The 20510-nt window shown below is 32.2% G+C and overlaps 1 protein-coding gene across 6 annotated transcripts in view; it reads left to right on the top strand.

The window, feature by feature from the left end:
- The window catches only part of LOC103569738 (storkhead-box protein 2), a 116248-nt gene extending 95746 nt beyond the window's left edge, over positions 1 to 20502 (top strand). For 5 of the 6 annotated variants that reach the window (XM_053737326.1, XM_014441891.2, XM_008547203.3 and 2 more), the window contains 5 exons: positions 13791 to 14243; positions 15276 to 15482; positions 15744 to 15928; positions 16022 to 16603; positions 16750 to 20502. In XM_053737326.1, the coding sequence (XP_053593301.1) occupies positions 13791 to 14243; positions 15276 to 15482; positions 15744 to 15928; positions 16022 to 16603; positions 16750 to 17970 (2648 nt within the window). In that variant the 3' untranslated portion in view covers positions 17971 to 20502. The remainder of the gene's footprint in view (positions 1 to 13790; positions 14244 to 15275; positions 15483 to 15743; positions 15929 to 16021; positions 16604 to 16749) is intronic. The other variant, XM_014441892.2, reaches the window with a different exon arrangement.
- Positions 20503 to 20510: the final 8 nt, after the last annotated feature.

Raw genomic sequence — 20510 nt, 5'->3', positions numbered from 1 at the left:
ACCGATATATATATATATATATATATATATATGTACATATATATATATATAACTTTAATTGGGATGTAAAGTACTGAGTATCGCTATAAAATAGTTTGCGACAGATAAAATTACAATTGCTCTGTAAATTGAATATAAAACAATTTTATTGTAACCCAGTCACGAGTTTTAAATAAATCAACAATCAGAAGCTTTTTCTTATTACATTTACGCTGAAATAAAAAGTACATATATCTTATATACAAAAAAAAAAAAAAAAAAAAGAAAAGAGTAAATAAAAAAATAAGCGACAAAGCGATCGGCTCATTAGCGTCAGTGACGTCGCACCTCGATTTCTCACGTGTAAACCAAAGCCGACTTAGAAGATATGTCGATTCTGTAATTGCAGACTACGAGGCTTTTTATTTTTAATTTATACTCTTTTACTTTTATTTAAACTCGATAAGGCGAGAAGAACCTCCTCCGTCTTATTCACTCGCAAGCTATATCATTAGGATCATCACGATTGCTCCGGATCAGCATCCACTTTGGTACAGATACCAGCAAACGCAGCTAGAGAGTTATCCCAACTACCTGGCAATCCTCGCATTCCCCTCAGTATCAATACCTATTTACACTTTGCCTCATGCTAATAATAACCGGCCGGAGTTCCATGACCTAAACATTACTTTTTATCATCATATTAAACAAAGATGATGTAAAAATGGGGTTTGATGAGTCCGCTGGCCTCCAAACTCTCACGCTCTTTAAATCAGACTGCAAATTCATCTTACATTACATTACATGTGTGTATAAGTACATGATAAATCGGTTGATCGGACGTATGAATAAAAAGAAGAATCAAGTGCGTTATTCTTCACGATATTATTATTGTTATCATATTATATACATTGAATATAATAATATATAAAATAACGGAATTGAAATATTTACAAAATTGTCTTTACATTAAAATATCTTCACTTTGGATAACATAATCGTGAGTACTTAAATATAAAGTGAAAATATTTACTGATTGATAGAAAACCCAATGACCCAGTGACACATACATTTATCATGATATATGTATATATTTATACTACGCCTTTATATTTTGAAATTTTAAATTAAAATAATAACAGAAATTTATTTGTAATTTTATTTCATATATATATATATTGAGGGTATATATTTATATATTTATAGATGGGCGTGTAAATATATTTGATTATAGAATCCCGGTAAAATTTATCGTAATAATTTTCAGCACATTCCCACGTTACCAATTATTTGTAAAATAAAAGGAGCTGCTAATTTGCTTTAAATTTATTGGATACTCGGACGCAATTTTCAATTGACGATTGATACATTATTTTGTTTTAATTCCACCAGAATATGTGGATACTTTCTCGTTTACTTCCATGCAATTAATTTGCTAATTCAACATTTCCGTTGCTGGAATCATTATTATATTGTGTTTACAATTTTATCGTATATTTATTTAGTTATTTATTGGGTATTAGGGTTCACCTGAATGAAAGTATCAATTTCAAATTATCCGATATCAATAAACATCGAGACTAAATAATAAAGTAAACATTGTTGTGTTCGTTTTGGGATTTAATGGATACGGGTAAGTGTTAAGTATTAAATATCGAGAATTAAATACCTCAGACCCAAGATAAATGTTATTTTCACTTTATTAGATTCTTATATATATATATATATATATATATATATATAATTCAATGTACATCTGTCTTATTCTTACCGCCCACTTGGACGATATATCTATTAGTTTGTTGTTTTTGCTTATTTTCATTAGTGCTCTGGTCTGAGACCGGAAATCATTCGTATCAATTCAATAATTTCCTCTTGATCTCGTGGGATTTGCCACTTGTCTTTTTAGTCACCAGGTGCACGATATATTGACGTTATTATTTTATTTATTTACGGATATTCCTTATTTTATTCATTTATTGGAAATTCCTTATCAATCAAAATCTAATAATTTTTTTTTTTCCAATTAATTCAAAATTTGATCTCCCGACAATTTTTTCGATACTTTTTAAGCATGGTCATTTTTTTGCCACACTTTATAAACCAAAATTTTCATAGATTTAGTTTATCAAAAATATCTACAAATTTTTTTTTCTATTTCCTATTTTTTCGGCTGAAAATTTTTCTACAATAAAAAGATCATAATTTTCGTAATTATTATTTTCATGAAATCAACTCGAACCTCAGAGTTTCTCAAATTTTTTCACAATAAATTTTCAAAAATATTAAAACGGAGAAATTTCTTTAATTAATTTTCGATTAAAATGTAAAAAAAATTCACTGAATTTATCATATCGATAGTATCTCGAAATCTAAAAATTCAAAAATGAATATTAAAGTAAAAAAATTATCTAATTATTCTTAATGGTATTTATTAAAAGCAATTTAATCAGGGAAATAATTTCCATGCATGTAATTAAAATCATAAACCAACGAACCAACGGACCAAATAAAAAGCGTCTAGAGTATTATAGAATAGAAAGTAATGATCGTGTCCATACAAAGCATCTCGAAATCCGAGCAAGCTTAAATAAACAAACTAAACCGAAAAAAATCCTAATTACTAATTAGTAATTACAAATACGTGATTAATAAACTATGCTGTTATGCATTCCCTTGAAGCTCATGTGCGGCATGCATGCAACCCATACTACCATACACTTATAGTTCCAGCAAAAATAATAAAAACTCAAATAACAAGGAAATAAAGTTTAAAATTCCTCGTTCATTCTCCTGCAAACTCTATCAACACGTCTATTCGGGAACCCACGCAGGCTAATAAATAGTCGTTAAACTTAATACGTTTTATTCGGACACAGCGACTGGAGTGATAGTTGTCCAGTTAAATAAAACCAACATTAACACGGCTTTTTTAAACAACTTTTAAATAACTTTTATTCAACACACGTGCACACTCTTCCTGTATCTTTGTACCATAATACCTGTTTCCAATCTTACAATCACCGTGAGTAATTCGTCACATTCATTGATCCAAAAGTCTCTGCAATGTCTCGCATAATTTATTACTAAAAATCCGCCCATTCATATTTATTTTAAATGAATAAATAGTCATTTTTTTTTTTTTTTTATTAAAACCGTCAAAAAAAACTTTCAATAAAAATAAAAAAATTTTTTTAAAATATCAGGATCGTAACTGCTGACCCGGAGAAAAATTACAACCGTTCCTAGTATGCTTCTGAAATATCAAACCATACGTTATGGTAAAAATTACTTAGAATTATGGGACATACACCAACAATTTCTGGGAAAATTTCCCATAACTATGAAACATTTCCTATAATTATGGTAAAAGTTTCTGTATAGCATGGTAATGGTTTCTAGTTACATATGGGAATAAACCCTATCCATCATGGTTATACCGCTTCCATAATGTTATAGTAACTTTTACCATAAATTATAGTAATCATTACCGTAATGAGCGAAATTTTTCACCATAATTTCATAAGAATTCCGTTATCGTTAAGAATAAAACCCTTATAAAAAGGACCGGTTATCATAATTTTTATGGGTGTCACTTCTGTAATCGACATTTATAAAAAAGCTGTTACAATATGGGAAGCATATATTGTAATTGTTACCATAAATTTCGCTCCGTGTAGTATTTCAATGCTGAAGATTTTATCTGATGAAAAATGAATAATTAAAATTTAATGGTTGTAAATATTTATTTTAATAATAATCAATAAATATATATTTAATAGTCTATTTAAAATATAATTTCGTATGGTAAAAAAAAATATATGTATATATATATATATATATATATATATATAAAAGTACTTGATCTCAGTATCGTCATAAAGTAGGTTACCGCCCGTTTTCTCTTCAGCAAACCGATTTCATCGAGCGCCACTGTACTGTCTCTTGTTGTAGTAAATAAACAGCTCGGTTAATAACGAGGCAAGAGCAAATCAGCAAAGACTCTTATTATTTTTAACATAATTAATATTTATATTAATACTTAATGAATGTTAATTATTTAAAATTCTAAATTTAGATTGAAAGTGATTTAAATGAGTGAATTTATTATAACTTATGATTAATGAGTAGAGCAGATACTAGTAGAGGGTAATTAGAAAAAATAAATAATGAAGTGGATGCCAGTCCCGCCTTATTTGAAGACCCGATGACTTAGACGAGAACGACCCGGATCCCATCGTGTAATCACGATCTCTGGATATAAGTCAGTGAGTAAAAAATAAAATGAAAAAATAGGAGTCTAAAGTCACTCTGGTATCGGTTGGTGGAGTAGACTCTCGTGATCGTCGCTCAAAGGTTACCCAGAAAACCAACACAACCTGGCACAAAGTTACATAGACCGATATATCGAGTTGTATAGAATCGAGCTGGGCTTAAGAATAAGACGGTGACTACAGATGAGAAGAGAATAAAAGAGAATAGAATATAACTGAATATAAGTTAAGTATACAGACACGATCAACTGTTGCTGAGAGACCAGACTCGGATACGATTTACATTAAATTTACATTCTGACAATGACTCCCGTACGATATCTAATGTAATGTAATGTAAGTCTAAGTCAACTTAAATATGGAGTCTGGATTCTCCAGTCTGGAGTGCAGCGCATAAACCAGCTGGAGTTTTTGCTGGAGACAAGAAGCTGAGATGAAAAAGACCAGCTCGTCGCCTTTATTGCTATGCTTGTTTTACCTCAGCCGTGATATTCTGTTTTACGGTCTATAGAAAAGAGGACTGAGGACTGAGGATTGAGGACTGAGGATATGAGGCATAAAGTAGCATAAAAATATCTGATGTCGTGCAACAGCATCCCTTTGCCATCGTAGAATGATGATACACGGTGACCCACTGCTGGAATAAACTCCAAGAAAATTACCAACGTTCACGTGGGAACCAGATTAGTACACACAAATAACTAAACACGACGTGACTTTGTGAATAGGGTTTTTGTTTACTTTTGACGTTGATATACAATAAGATCTTGAGATAACGAGCTCATTTTATTTACTCTTTAAATTACTTTATTTTACCATAATTAACTTGTGTAATTTTTTTTTTATTTCATCAGTCACTGGGACGACAAGTATTTCAGTTAATAGGCCAAAATAGACCCCATTTTTTAAAAAATAATTTCGTAATTTTTCTTTTATCAGTTACAAAAAATTGAAACCTACTTTTCTCAAATTTTTTACTCAAATGAGGGTTCAAAAAAAATTGAACTTCTGAAGCCACTAAAAAATTAACGACTCAAAAACTTTTTTTCAAATTTGCTAACAAAATTATTTGCCTTCATCTTCATGTTATATTTTTTTTTTCAAAAATAGTAACAAGTTATATAATCTTTAATGAATGTCTGGTTCTCAACAACAGATTTGCCGCTTAAATGATCCAAATATCTTTGAAAGTCCATTCCTTAGATTGAGGTACAAGTTTAAAGACCAGAGTTTTGAATTGCCAGCGGGCTATTGATTACACATGCAACAAAACATAAACTGGATAGCGTGTAGCACAGGACAAAAAAAATATTTGAACAGTTATTTATATTAGTGTTTGTATTTATAGACAGAAGGTGTTAGTTGACCACTCCTTTTCCAGAAACTACTGAAAACATGCTCTTGTTAACATGCAAGACGTTAAATCCTTTAAGCTGGGTGCCTACCCAAGTATTTGACTAGAGACTAGACCAGTTCAAGTTAATGATCATTGAGTAATATTTGAACAGCCTTTGTAACACTTTTTTTTTTTAAAGATCACCTGGCGTGTACTGTCGATTTGTAATTGACGTTACTACAAGTTTAACAATCGTTATCGTTAAATATTGCGTCGCAACAATTCAAACCCATTATATTTTTTGTCTAGTATTTTAAAATTAATTATGCCCATTTTCCATAATTGAGTTTTATTTGAAAGTAAAAAACGTTACGTCATGTCATAAGTAATATAATGAGAAAGTATTTTTTTCATGTTCAAGGCCGCGGTAATAAAGTATTTAGATTTTTTTATTTGAATACCTTTTTTTTTAGTATGAAAAAAATTTTTTTGTCGGTTGCATTATTGAATCTTGGGTTATAAAGCTGTAGTTCATGGACCAGTGAGTCTGCCGGAATCATTGAGCGTGTCATGGCAAAACACGTGGATCACCCAATAACTCTTACTCTGTCCAACTCTCCGTCATATCGTTTGCTCCTATTTACTATCTAATCATTACTATTTGAGTATTCAGTATACATTACACTGTAATTGCGAATCGGATCGTTGGCTTTCAGAATTTTCTTACACTCTTAATTACAACCGACAATTGAATTGGAGTTATTAGCTGACGCTACAAAAACAAACGTATCAGATTTTAAAATCCATATTCATATGTATACTTAGCATCAAAATATTTAGGTTTCAGTCTACTAATCATAAAAAAAATTTCATTTTTCATACATTGATTTTTCAAATATATAGATAAGCATCTGAGCTTTAGTTTTAAAAAAAAATTTTTCATAAAAATCAAAATTCCTCGGGTTCAAAAAAAAATTCGTTTGTCAAATTTAATGCTCGGTTTAAAATTTAAATTTTACTTTAAAAATTTGTATGCTGTTCTATTACGGGTACACTAAAAAATTTATTCATTTTTTTTATTTTTATTTAAAAAGCCGAGGAAGAAAATCGCCCACGCGGATCTAACAGTTTGATATAAACGGGCAAATAAAATTTATACGAATAAGAAGATTATTTAAGACAGTTAGAGTGTGTACAGTCTTTCACTGGTACACAACAAACGCGTGTACTTTGCTACGTTTTTAAAACCGTCAACAGAAGAATTTCACTAAGGCGCGAAAGTAGATTGTTATCGGCGAGACCAATCGTGCGAAAGCCGGCGTTTATCGTCGCGAACAATCGGATCCTCGTCTCAAAATGCTTATAGACTTTTATATACTCTGATCTTGTATTATATATACATATATATAAATATATAAAATATAAAATGGGATATCGGTAACGAAATAATAAAAATAAAGAAACAAAATGATAATCTAAATAATAAATAACAATACACAATAATAATCGGAGGAGATCGAGGCTCGATCGGTCTGCATGTGACCTTCTGGGTCTTAAATCGAAGACACAAGTTGCTGTTGCTAGTAATATAAGTAACTAGTTGTTGGTTGTATTGCTAGTTGCTGGTTACTGGTGTTGTTATATTGCTCATACTGTCTCTTCCGGTCTCTTTCAGGTGCTTTATATGCAAAATACATTAGCGGGCGTTCTTGTTCTGCTGTTTAGTTGTGCTGTTGCTGTTACTGCTGTCGGTATTTTATGTTTAATGCCGAGAGATCTGCTTACGTCCCCATGACGACGAAGGCTCTGTATTTACGCGCGAAAGTCCAAGGCGAGAGATAAGTCGGCTTATCGTCATGATCCATCGTGTCGGGTACGCTCGACCTACGCCCGCGGTTTATAGTCTGTCCATGGGAAATGCCAGCATACATACACCAAATACCAAATCAGGGAATCACCCTCTTATGTCCCAGCAAACATGACCTATTCAGTATTTTTTTTTTCCTACGAAACTCTTCTTGTCTTCTGTTAATTGTCTGATAATTTTTAAATTCGCCATTTTCAGATGCTAACTTTTTTTTCATAAATTTTAAATCACAAAAAAATTTTTTACTGCAATTAAAAAATGTTGCAGGTAAAAATTTTAATAATTTTTTATAAAAAAAAATTTCATAACTCAAGAGCGTGAATGTCTTTGAACTCAAGACAAATATCTACATAACCCGAACTTATTATTTACAAATCAAACGTACTGTATAATTTCGAATAAAAAACCCTCACTTTCAATTTAGTAACCTCCCTCTTCCGGTAGTAAAATATCACTTACGATTTCCATTTATCAACATGCATTTATATATATATATATATATATATATATATATGATAGCAAAGAGTCGAGTACGATGGCTCAAGGTGGATGGATGGGGACTAGATAGACGTCAATTTAAACTGTAGAGAATTAGCACTTTCCCAGTGGAGGCCAGTGCGGTAGTACGCTCATATCACAGCCTTGCGGGCTCACGGTAGTTGGTGTCGGAGAAGATGTCAGGTATTATCAGGAAGAATTCTCTTCCGCACGGGTTTGCTATCTAAATCCATTTGCCGTGTGTGTTTAAGTGCTTTTGCACATCAAAATGAAATTCATAATGTATAATACCCGCCATTTCGAAGCGATCCATCCGCACAAAAGGTTAACATCTCTACTCTGTACAGCAGCCTCACCACCTCTCACGTTTAATCTACACTGAAAATTTCTTACTGTGACAGATTTTGATTGTATACTTTCTCGCTTTCAATATTTACTAAAACCTCAGTAGAGACAGGATCAACTTGTCATACTTTTATTTACTCACAACTTTTTTATTTCCAATAATTACTTATTAAAATTTTCACCCTCGACTTTAAAAAAAAAAATTTCATTTAGAATTTGAAAAAAATGAATTTTTAAATTTAAATTAAAATATTTAAAATTTAATTTGTAGTTAAGTGAAAAAAAAAAAAAATAAAATGAATTTAAAATTTATGATTAAAAAAGTAAAATACATAAAGAAATAATAAACGTCTTAAAAGGTTTTTCCCATAAGAATAAAGAGTTTAGTATACTGGAATCGCAATAACACTATAAAAGCCAACAAAATAATGAACGTCAGTGTGGAGAGCCTCAGAAGAGCATCATTAAATTAAAACACGTCTAGTCGACATGACGACATAGAGGAGCATAAACAGTTTAAATTGAGAGCAGTAAGGCGTGGTCTCGGTGGCTCCTTTCCCTCGTTGCATTTAAGATCTCTTTAAATTGTGCAACTTCTCCATACTCCCCCCCCCCTACCCCTCACTCTCAGCATTACATTTCTTAATCCACTATTTTAAAAATTTTTAAAACTCCGCAATCGTGTACAAACAAATCCAGATCATGACTATCGGAATCAATTCTCTCACGCGAGATCTGCATTTCCATCAAATTGTTTTTTTTTTTTTTTTTTTCTAAATATTGTTAAATTATTTATGTTATTAAAAAGGCGTGGCATTAAAATGCCACATAAAAAATTAACAAAAAAAAAAGTAACAACTGGATAAAATCTACCAGATGAAAATCTAAAGCAATAAATTTTAAAAGTTGGTGTTAAAAAATTTTTACAGTAAATAAATAACCAAAGATCACGGCCTCAAGTATTTACTCACTAAACTCCCACACAAATGATGTTCGTCCTCAGAGTACTCTCGTTTTGACCCATTTAACTATTTACCACAAATGATTGGACATGTTTATGTTATTAAGTGCCTTGTACGTTAGAGAACGTGCCAGTTAATATACTAAACATACAATACCTCGCAACAGCATTAAATAAAAACCGTCTACTCGATTGCATCGATCGAGATCCAGCCTCCGGAACGGATCTTGTCCTCCGAAAGGGTTGACAGCTCGAGTCCAAGTCTTATATTAACATCAGTTTATAATAATTTGCTTGAAACTTTCCCTTCGCGCGTACAATACCCACTATTTCATTTATAAATATACACGATAAATACTAAAATGTATAATAGTTATCCTCGAGTGACTTTGCACATTATTGCTGTACTTGGCAATAAAGTTGGACAGAAAAAAAAATAGTAGGTGGATATCGAGCTTATCACAACGGAGTTGATTGCGTGAAAATTAGCATGTTGACATTATTTACCTTTGGGTTGCCAAGAAAGTTTAAACTGCTGTTACATTTTATTTGTTTGCCGACTAAAATGCTAAAGTACTAACATATATGTTGCATGTATGATACAAGTACAGAGGATATAATGTCGAGGCTAGTCAACTTGGTGTCACCGACATAAAGTTCTGTCGCCGCCTTTCGCGATTAATTATTACGCAACTATCCGCGGATATTGAGCTAGTGTACGCATGCCAGCCATTAGACAGGTGACTTTTAAACCAAATCACGGAACAGTTTGTTTTTTAATATTTAATTATGTTGACTTAATTATTTTTATTACTATTATTATACAAATTATGTAAGATTTTAATATTAATAAATTTTATTCTATTACCGTTATTTTAAAAAATATATTTAATTGTCCATGAAATAAATTATTTATATGAATTATTTATTTTACGCTGTGAGAATGTAAGATTCAGTACGCACCTGTTCTTCATATGTCGTATATGTATATGTATATATTTATATATATTGATGTATAGAAAGAATTGTGGGATAAGGCGGAGCCATAAAATATTTTCTCTGTTAATAAATAAAAATATTAAAATTAAAATTATTAAAAATAAAGTCTCGTAGGTGGGCCACTCCTCGTCGCGGTTACGCATTACTGACACGTGCATACATTTGTTGTTATATTTGTATTTATATTTGGATTTTTATCTAAAAATCTTGTCAACGATAAGATTTCAGTCAGGCTATTAGCGGTATATAAATGTTTGGAGAAGAGGTTTTTAAATTTATGAGTTGGGTTCTTGAATAATAATAATTGCGATTACGTTTCTTTTTTTATTAAATTCCAAAGCTTGAGGAATAAAGACCGCGGAGAGTGTTAAATAAGAGTCTTTATATAGTATAGAGGATAATATTAAAAGTTATGTTTTCCGAGCGAGCGAGTATGAAGATATTTTGCTGAAAGTGTCACGTTATCTTGTCACAAACACCTCGTTCACGCTTCCACTCAGCTTCAGTATTATTTATATCCTTCTTAAATCTCTGTTTATTACATTACCCACATTATTATCATCGTCCCTGGTTGTAAGCTAATAAAAATATAATCTTACCTCAGGTCTTATTAAAAAAAAAAAAAAATAAATAAATTTTTTTATTATTAATAAGGGGCTGACAACTTTTCGATAAAATATTTTTTGAATTTTTATCCGCAGATTTATAAAATAATCATTTTAAATTCTTCGTTGTACAAAAATATGAGTAAAATTTTTTTTTAACACAAGTGAAGTCCAATTTTTGATTTTGAATTTTTTCAAAATTTTTCTATTAAATATTCACATTAATTTTTAAAATTCATTATATCAAAATTAATTAAAAAAAAAAATTATAAATTCAAATTTTTTTTTACTTTTAAAATCAATGTAAACATGACATAATTTTTTTGTCACAACATGACTAACTTGTGAAATTGGACAGTTGATAAAATTTAAAAAAAATATAAAGCTGTAGAAAATCTAAAAAATATTTTCCAAAATTACAGCGACTGCCTAATTACCTAAGTATTAAAAACACACAATTTATTACACAACATATAAAACATATGTAAATAATAAACCAATCCAGACTCGTATGGTTATTCAATAAATAAATTACATAAATTCCATGGCGCCAATATCAATGTAAATCATTGAGTATTTAAGCTCGACAAAATATTCCCGTATTTCCATCCTCACGTCTCAACTCATGTGTACTCAACTGTGCGTAGAAATTGTATCATTAAGAAGATCCGGATGTTGTTTATCTATCAACTATCGTTCTTTAATTAATGCCTCTACTCCCAATAAATTTCCCCGCTGAAATATTCAGCGGGAAATTTACCAAACAGCTCATTCAAAACCGACCAACAAAATAAATTTTTCCTACAGTTTACTATCGACTCCAATCGATAATTAAATGACAAATAAAAGTCAGCAGAGATGAGTATGTAAATTAATACAAGTGCATAATCAAAACACCTTGACCCAAGTCAGAGTCAGGGTTATATTTTCGATTCGATATATCGATAACTTGAATTAATTATAAATTATAATTTATTATTACAAGTCGTTAATATTTCATTCAACAATTAATTACCAGTCAACTGTATAGACATTAATTATATCTTAGACATGTAATTATATATTTTAAATATGTATGTATGTATGTATATAGAAGAATAAAATTTCTTTGTATGACGTCTAACAGTGAAACGGATGATTTGATAGTAATTGTTACTAGCTCACCGAAACCTGATTGATAGCTCAATAGATACAGTAAAATATATATAAATGTAATTTAAATTAAAGGCCAGCATCAAAGCTCCGGCTTATTGATCTGACATTTTCATATTTCGTATTCAGCTTACGTAGATCCAAAGGCCAGACCAGAAACACCTTTTGAATTTCTAAAACACCCTAGTCGAGCACACAAGTCTAGTCGTCGAAAAATAATCTATACTCTTTATACAGCAATGGGCGACTCGAAGTCTAAGGGAAAAAAGCACCGAGCTTCTGTGCGACCACGTCCTTTGCAGACGTGCTGTGAATAAATAATTGGCTAAGCGAAACTGTTTCTTTAAATAATATGCCATAGACACATTCTCACGTACCCTAAATTGCTTGATTCAATTAAATTTTTTATTTATTTCCTGTGGGTTTTTTTATTTGGAGTTTGAAAAAAGACGTAAGATATTTTTTAGCAGACACGCAGTATTGAGATAAATAAAAAAAAATTTTTTAGGGATTAAATTCCAGAGAAAACGAGTGTCATACATTCTTGGGCGTATCTCACGCATAACTTCACGCAGGAGTATCAATTTCCGCTATTTTTGTCTCTATTTTTTTTTATAAAAAAAGTATCGCGTCAGGTGGTCCGGGTCAAAAACTCAGTAACTAAAAATATAAATAAAATTTAAAAAATAATTAAAGTTACAATTCATTAAAATTGAATGTCTCAATCAACATGACTTATAAATATAATGAGACTAGAAATAATAATTTTTAATGAACTATTAGATGAAAATTTAACTATCAATTAAAACGCTAACGAGGCTTTAGTGTTAATTTAAAAAAAGTTTATAGTTTGTTTGCTTATTTAATTTTATAAATAATTATAGCATCGATTAGAGTGTGAGAGTATAAAGGAAAGAGTAACGGTTAAGTTTTTTATGGCAGAAAAATGAAACGTTAAATTTAAAATGTGTATTGAGTTGGCAGTTGATTGCATGCAACAGGTGTTTACGCGATACTTTTAAAAATAAAGTTACATAAAAAATAAGTGAGGATGGCCTTAAAGTTGGGTTCGTTGTTTTTATTACGCTGTAACTCAGCAATCTCGCGAATAATACCGAGAGTACTCTCTGTACGAGAAGTGTATTGCCCTCTGGGCTGAAGCCTGGTATACGATTAAGGTGCGAACAGTTCGCTGTCTCGTAAGGCCGAGTAGAAACTCGATCTTAACTTTATATCTAGATGTGTTTGACCCAATCTTTATTTTATCATAAATATGTTTGATGAAATTTGAAACTTTATTTAGGATTAGAAAGGTATCACTTTTACTTATTACAAAATAATAATGTGGTTAATTTAGAATTATAAATTAATAGTTATGTAAAAATAAATTAATTATATAACAAGTCCCAAGTCTAAAAACATTCTAGTTTAGTCCTCAAAAGACGAAATTACTTTGATGTTTTATTTGCCGCCCAGAAAGTAACTCTAGTACCAAAAATCCTCAATGAGAACTATGAGGTCTAACTGCGAATAATTTATCGATTTTTAATTTTAAGTAAGACCTCAAAATTCTCAATGAATGAAAAGTCATATTTTGAACTTTAAATTTTAAATTTTAAATAGAAAAGGGAGTAACTACTACTTTGAGGCTTAAATTAGGATAACTTTCTATACTAGTCCGAATTTGTTTTTTGGCTCAGAGTAATTTTAAAAAAATATTTTAATTAGCTGAGTAAAAAAAAAAATAATTTAAAAATTGAATTGACTGTTGCAGGTGACATTGAAGACTGTTTAGTAGCCCCAGTGTCTCAAGGACAATTTACACCGTTACCAGAAGCACTTTGTTGGGCAATACTAGAGTTAACGTCCCAACGACAGGCCGCAACACTGGACACCCTGCGTTCGGCGCTGAGAAATGCATTTCCCACAATGCAGCGACCAAACCGCGAACTCGTCTACGACGCTCTGGCGAAACTGATGCAGGAGCGTAAAATTTATCATACCTCGCAGGGCTACTTCGTGGTGACACCCGAGACTAAAAGATTGAGACGGGATTCCAGCGGCTCGCGGAGAAATTCTCGCGAGGTCGGTAGCTGTCGCGGGCAGGGCATGCTCATGAGCAATGACGAAGCAATGGCGCTTGTACATGGCGAGATGCTCACCCTCAGGGACGGTAATGTGACGCATCAAGCCGTACAAACTAATTTAGCGGACGTTATTTGTGGAGGTAAACTTGTTTCTTATTTTTATTTTACTCATTATTGTAAATAATCGTATACATTTTTTACATCTTTGGATTTTTTTTAAATTTACCGCTCGTTAGTAATCTAAATATCTAGTTAATAAAATTACTAAGAGCCTCGTAATGCCGTCGAGTTTATCGATAGAAGATTTTAAAAACTTATAAGTTAAATATATTTAAAACGAGAAAGCAGTAATGATATTATAGGGAAGCTCGTTTATACTGTTGTCGTCCTTGACAAGTTTATACGCGATGTCTGGAGTTTTTTAAAAAATAAAAATTGCTTTCATTTTATTTTTATTAAATTATCTTTATTTATCATAATTATTATTTTTATTAAATCGCATATATTTTTTTTAATCATGGAATTAAATAATGATAGTAAAAATAAGGTCAATAACTTATTTAGTATCCAGCAATTTTGTCATTCTGTAAGGAGTGAAAGATGTAAAAGTTCACGTAGATCTTAAACTTGGAACGTGATCACTCTTCATACCGCATCTAACGGTCTCTTTTCCAATTGCACGTTCTTTTATTGCCTTTACTTGCAATATAATAATCGCATGATAAAAAATATTCCTATCTATGATCTAGACTAATGCCAATAATTTTTACCGGATAGAAAAATATTCAAACAACGTGTTATCAAATAATTTACATGTCATTTATCTCATCAATCATCTGAAAAACGGGATACGCTATTTATTTACATTCATTTTTAATCATTTTTTTGTACAATATTAAATAAATATCATTTTTAGTCAATGAAACCACAGGATATTATTTTTTAGTTAGTTCAGATAATTGCCGCCAGAGGGCTAATGTAATTTTTTTTCTCACAAGTAGAAACTTATGATTATTAGTATTAATATTGATATCGATGTTGACATAACGATTTTTTAAAAAATAAACCGGAAGTGATGGAAATTTTTAAATTACGAATAGAAGGGTAATAATTATTTATTTTTGCTCTGGGAATTAATAAAAATAATAATAATAATTATTATTGTGACTCAGGAAATCCGAATGATAAAATTCTATTCGCACGATGTCGTTCAGTACCCGGTCGTTTAGAACGAAGGCATTCGTTGCGACTGTGGGGTTCAGCTCGTCGACTTCACAGGAGCGGAAGTTCACGATCACTGCCAAGAAGACCGGAACGAAGTGACACCTCGTCAAGCGCCGAGTATGCGAGCACTGATAGCGCGCCTCACAGTCCCACTAGTGAGTATATCATTCAGCGGAATCTATATTTCGTAATTATATGGAATGGGTTGTGGTGATGGGTGTCATTATTATCATTATCATAATTATTTATTCACAACTAACACACACTGTCATAAATCACAAGTCACGCAATCTTGGACTTTGTAACAAACGCTGACATAAGTGAGGAGCTTGCTAATTGCTAGTCACCCTTAGCTGGCAATCCATTCCCCGAGTTCCTTCGCCAAAGAATGTCGGAGTTACACTTTTAATCAATAGGTCTTTCTGGATTGTTTACAGAGAAGATAGGCTTACTATCAAGGCTCTTTCGGCGCAGTAGTCGGAGAAAGGGTGCACCGTTGATGGGCACTTTTAGTGCTCAGTATCCGCCAACAGAATGGTTCAACCCGAGGGTCGTTCATCTCCACAGTGTGGCAACGCAGACCCGAGCAGTCAGTCCATCGGTAAAATTTCTTCCTGAAAATAAATCCTCTGACTCATCCCTTGTTCTGATAGTCTTCATCTTCACTAAAATATTAAATTCCAACTGATTACAGATGATGGAAGGGTTAGACCAGTCACAGGCCAGTTTCCAAGTATGGGACGACTCGAGTTCCGTGCGATCAGCAACGTTACCCCGGCGACATCGCCGTCAACCGAGCGGTGACTCAACCAGTCTGCTTGCCAACTCAACCCCGCGTAGCTCGCGACGTCATCGTTCCCCATGTTCAACTCTCCCGCGTTCTAAATGCTCGAGTCTAAGTCGCTGTACGTCCCGTGCTTCTGTGCTGCCGCCCAACACCGCCATAAATTCCGATCCGTATCACCAATCCCGTCCCCAACTACCCAATGGCAAACACTCCAGCAATTCATCGCCGAGTCGTAGCGGCGGTAGTTCTGGTTCTGTCCGCGTAACTACCATCACCTCCACAAATAATAACAACAATAGTCCAAATAATAACAATCACACAAATAATAACAACAGTCTTCATCATCACAATAATAGCAATAGCAATAGTCCAAGCCCAGCAAAGACTGCAACACTGGGAAGGTCAAGCACTCGGCATAGCTCCAGAAGACCAAGTCACGACTCAACTGGTAGCGGCACCAAGTCTTCGAATAGTTCACCCCAACATAAGGTCAGATTAACAATTCAAATTATTACCACACACACAACACATTAGTACATTTAATACATTCGTACTTACATGCTTATATATATATTTACATAAGTTAATGAATATTTATAAATAAAAATATTAAAGATATTTAATTATTTAAATAGATACTGCAGAAGACATCGTCAATGCATTCATCAACTCATCTAACGGCTAAATCCGTGTCCAGTGGTAAATTATCATCAACGTCATTATCATCATCCCCGCTTAAGACATCAATTACCGCGGCTGCCAAGTCATCGCCGCTAAAGGTCATACAGCAGGGATCATTAACGCCGCTTCAGGAAGCCCAGAATTCAATCACTCTGCAAGTATCAACGAATCTGAGTCCCGTGAGTCCCCCGCAGGAGCGCGGCAGCATTTCAAGCAGCGTTACGCTCGCCTCGAATGCCTCGAGCACTACGACCATCAGCGGATCACCCGGGACTAAGATTTACGTCCATCAAAACAACTCGCCAATGCGCTCGGTGATTACATTCGAAAATGGCACTACCAAGAGCAGCATCATTGACAATAAGGAGGAGAAAATTTGCAGCAAAGAGAAGCAGGAGCTGGTGAGCGAGAAGGTGCAGAAAGCGATGATGATGGAGAAAGAGAAACTGCTCAGCAAGGGGGAGGACGATAAGCCCATAAAGAAAGTTAATGACGACGAGTGGAAGATGATGAAGATCGAGAGACCCTCGTCGCTCTACACCAGCAGCAAAGACGGCAAGTCCGAATCAGACAAAGAGAACAAGCCTAAAGTTGAGGAAGAGATGCCCAATAAGTTGAAGCTGACCAATCGGCTGAATAATAGTCAGGCGCATTTGATCGACGGCTCGAGTAACAACATCGACAAATGTACCAACGGGTTGTCTAACGACCACTCGGCAGTCGTTACCGGTTCCGCGATCAAGAACACCAATGACGCGATGAACAACTCACGGAAGTTGAGTCTCTCGCTGTCCAAGGACGCGCTGAGCTTCAGAAACCTGCTGCACCCTGGATCTAAGAACAACATCGCCTCGAACCCGCCCTCGCCTACGAAATCCTTCGACGGGTTCGGGGGATCGTATAACAACGTTTACATCGAGAACCTGGACAACATTAAATCCCGACGCGCGCCCCAGGGATCGGAACCGAACCTGGACAAAAGCATGAGTCGCGCGGATCTGTACTCCTACCCAAGCCTCAGTGACATGCAGGTACAATTCACGAGCTTGGCGGCCCAGAAAATCCTTAAAGGCTGTCCTATCAACAGCGTCGACACTCTCGTTGAAGTTAATATGGCGGCTGATAAACCTAATAATCGTGATGTTACCGTACATACTGATTTTGGTCTTGTTTAAATTATTTTTCATTACTTATAAATTATATATATTGATATTTTGATTTTTTAAATATTAAAAAAGAAATAGAATTTTGGGTTATGTTTGTAGTTTGCTCCACGAGCCATAGGCGCCTGCAGCAAACGAGTCGACAAGACCCATTTTTATTACTGTTTGCTTTAAGCAAATGATTATTTTAAAAATTACCAATTAAAAAATCAAAATATCAATAAGTATTAAAAAAAATGAACTAAAATTGAAACGAAAATTTAACCAAAATATTGTTTATTGTTTATTTTTGTTTCTTTTGTAAGTCAGTAAGCAAAATGAGCTTAGTAGATAGTAAAAAAAATTCGTCTCATCAGAGTAAAAAAAAGTTAACGAAGGATCAAAAAAATTAGGCAGTGATTACAACGAATAATAAGTAAACTAAAAATTAAAAAAAAAAAGTATTCACTAGTTTAACTAATTAATGGCCTGTAATATATTTTATACATAGCGATCGAGTTAAATAGTGTGTCACGAACGAAAACCGGCCCGTATATTGAGTACATCAATCAAATTACTATTTGTAATGAGTAAAAATAAAAAAAAAAATTAAATACGTAATTTGCCATGATTTCGACTTTATTTGGCTCGTAAAATATCTGATTTATATTTAATGTATATTTAATTTGCGAAATAAAGTTAAAAATAGAATTTAAAAAAAAATGATTGTTAAATAATTTACTGTAGATAAAAAATAAACTCTGCTTAATTATTGTTGTTAATTAAGTAGCGGAGACATCTGAATCATCGAGCTTCCTCGCAGTTGATCAAGGCCTCTCGGGGCTCAATATAAACTTCAATTAAAAACTCTTAAATAAATATTGTTAATAATTAATTAACGAATACTAGTGTCAGTGTCATTATCTAAATTTTATTATTATTAATTATTGTTATTATTATTATATATATATATAGTTTTTTTTAAATAAAGAAATTTATAAAAGACTGTTCGCAGCTTTGCATCGCTTTACCGTGTTAAAACGATTTGCTAAAGCAAATTTATTTTTTATGGCATTTAAAATTTATTAATTTTACTGATGTAATTATTGAATAAATATCTGAGAGTCTCGTTAGGCCTTGAAGATAAATAAATTAACGGTAAAGCGTGTACTGTAAGAAAAAAGCAACGAGTATCTGCCTACGATTATTAATTATAAACTTTAATTTAAAAGTCACTTAAAACTTTTTTTCTTTCGCAATTAAAAATAAATAATACTGAAGTTAACAGACTATTTAAAATTTTCGGATTTTTTTTCAACGACTCAACTGTAAAAAGAATAAAAATTCAAAATATGCACATATAGAAAATTGAAAAAACTATATGTGCAATTTTTTAAAATATTTTTTTTTCTTGTAATTTATCAGTTTAAAAAAATCCTAAAGTTCTTAGACGTCGGCTAGCCAGTATCGTTTAAAAAAAATTAATTTTCCAATTTCATAAATTATTAAAATTTTTTTTATTTGAAAAATTTGACCGGTGAATATTTTAGAATGGATTTTAGCTGAAATAATTTCTAAATATTAATTTAAAAAAAAAATTAGTTTTAATTAAAACGCACTATTGCAGTGCAATCATAATAATAAAAAAAAAATTCCAAGTGCCAAAACAGTATAAATTAATTCGATCGCCTCAACAAAAACGGCCAGCGCATCGAATCCTAAAAAAAAATTTAATACCAACAATAAAACTGCGATTCCGTTGCTGTCCCAAGTAGCACATTTGCCTTTGTGACCTATAAGATATCAGTTTTTAGGCTATACTTTTTGACATATCGATAAGGCACCAATATGTTGACAAAACGATCAGAAATTTATGTCACCAAAAAAACATCTACCTGAAAGACTTGGCACAAGTGATGACAAAAAGTAAATTACAAATAGTGGTAAGATAAGTCTATATGACTTTTTAATTTAAATAAGACAGAAAAAACAACACAAATTTTCTCTGTCTCTGGTTCCGAACATTTGCATGTCTTATTTATACCAAAAAAAGATAACTGAGACAAAAAAAAATTTGTCATCCTTTTTCAAGACATCTTAAAGTTGTCTCTGTGCTACTTGGGTGGGACCGTGTATTTTATGGATCTATTTTATCCTTTTTTATTGAACCGATGAGACAAAAATAATGATTAGTCGTAATAACATTAACCGCATTATTAAATAATTACATGAGTATGTAATTGGTAGTGTAAGAAATAAATTAAAATTTAGGCGCTTTGTAAATTTATACCTCGCATTTTATAGAATTTATATTGATAATAATAATAATAATAATTAGTAGTAAGACTCATTGTCTTTTGTCACTCACTAAAATGTATCGCAAAGTGACTAATCTGTAAAGCCACTGCGTCATTATTATTATTATACTTTCATTAATTAATTATATTTTTCACTTACGATACGATTTATTTTTAACTCTCAACTAACTTGTAGAATTTTCCTTTCCATTTAATTGTATAATCGAATTTGTCACATATAAATATAATTAATAATGATAAACAAAATATATAAAC

The sequence above is a fragment of the Microplitis demolitor genome, chromosome 3, assembly GCF_026212275.2.
Source record: "Microplitis demolitor isolate Queensland-Clemson2020A chromosome 3, iyMicDemo2.1a, whole genome shotgun sequence".
Classification (NCBI taxonomy): Eukaryota; Metazoa; Arthropoda; class Insecta; order Hymenoptera; family Braconidae; genus Microplitis; species Microplitis demolitor.
This window is presented reverse-complemented; position numbering and strand designations above follow the sequence as displayed.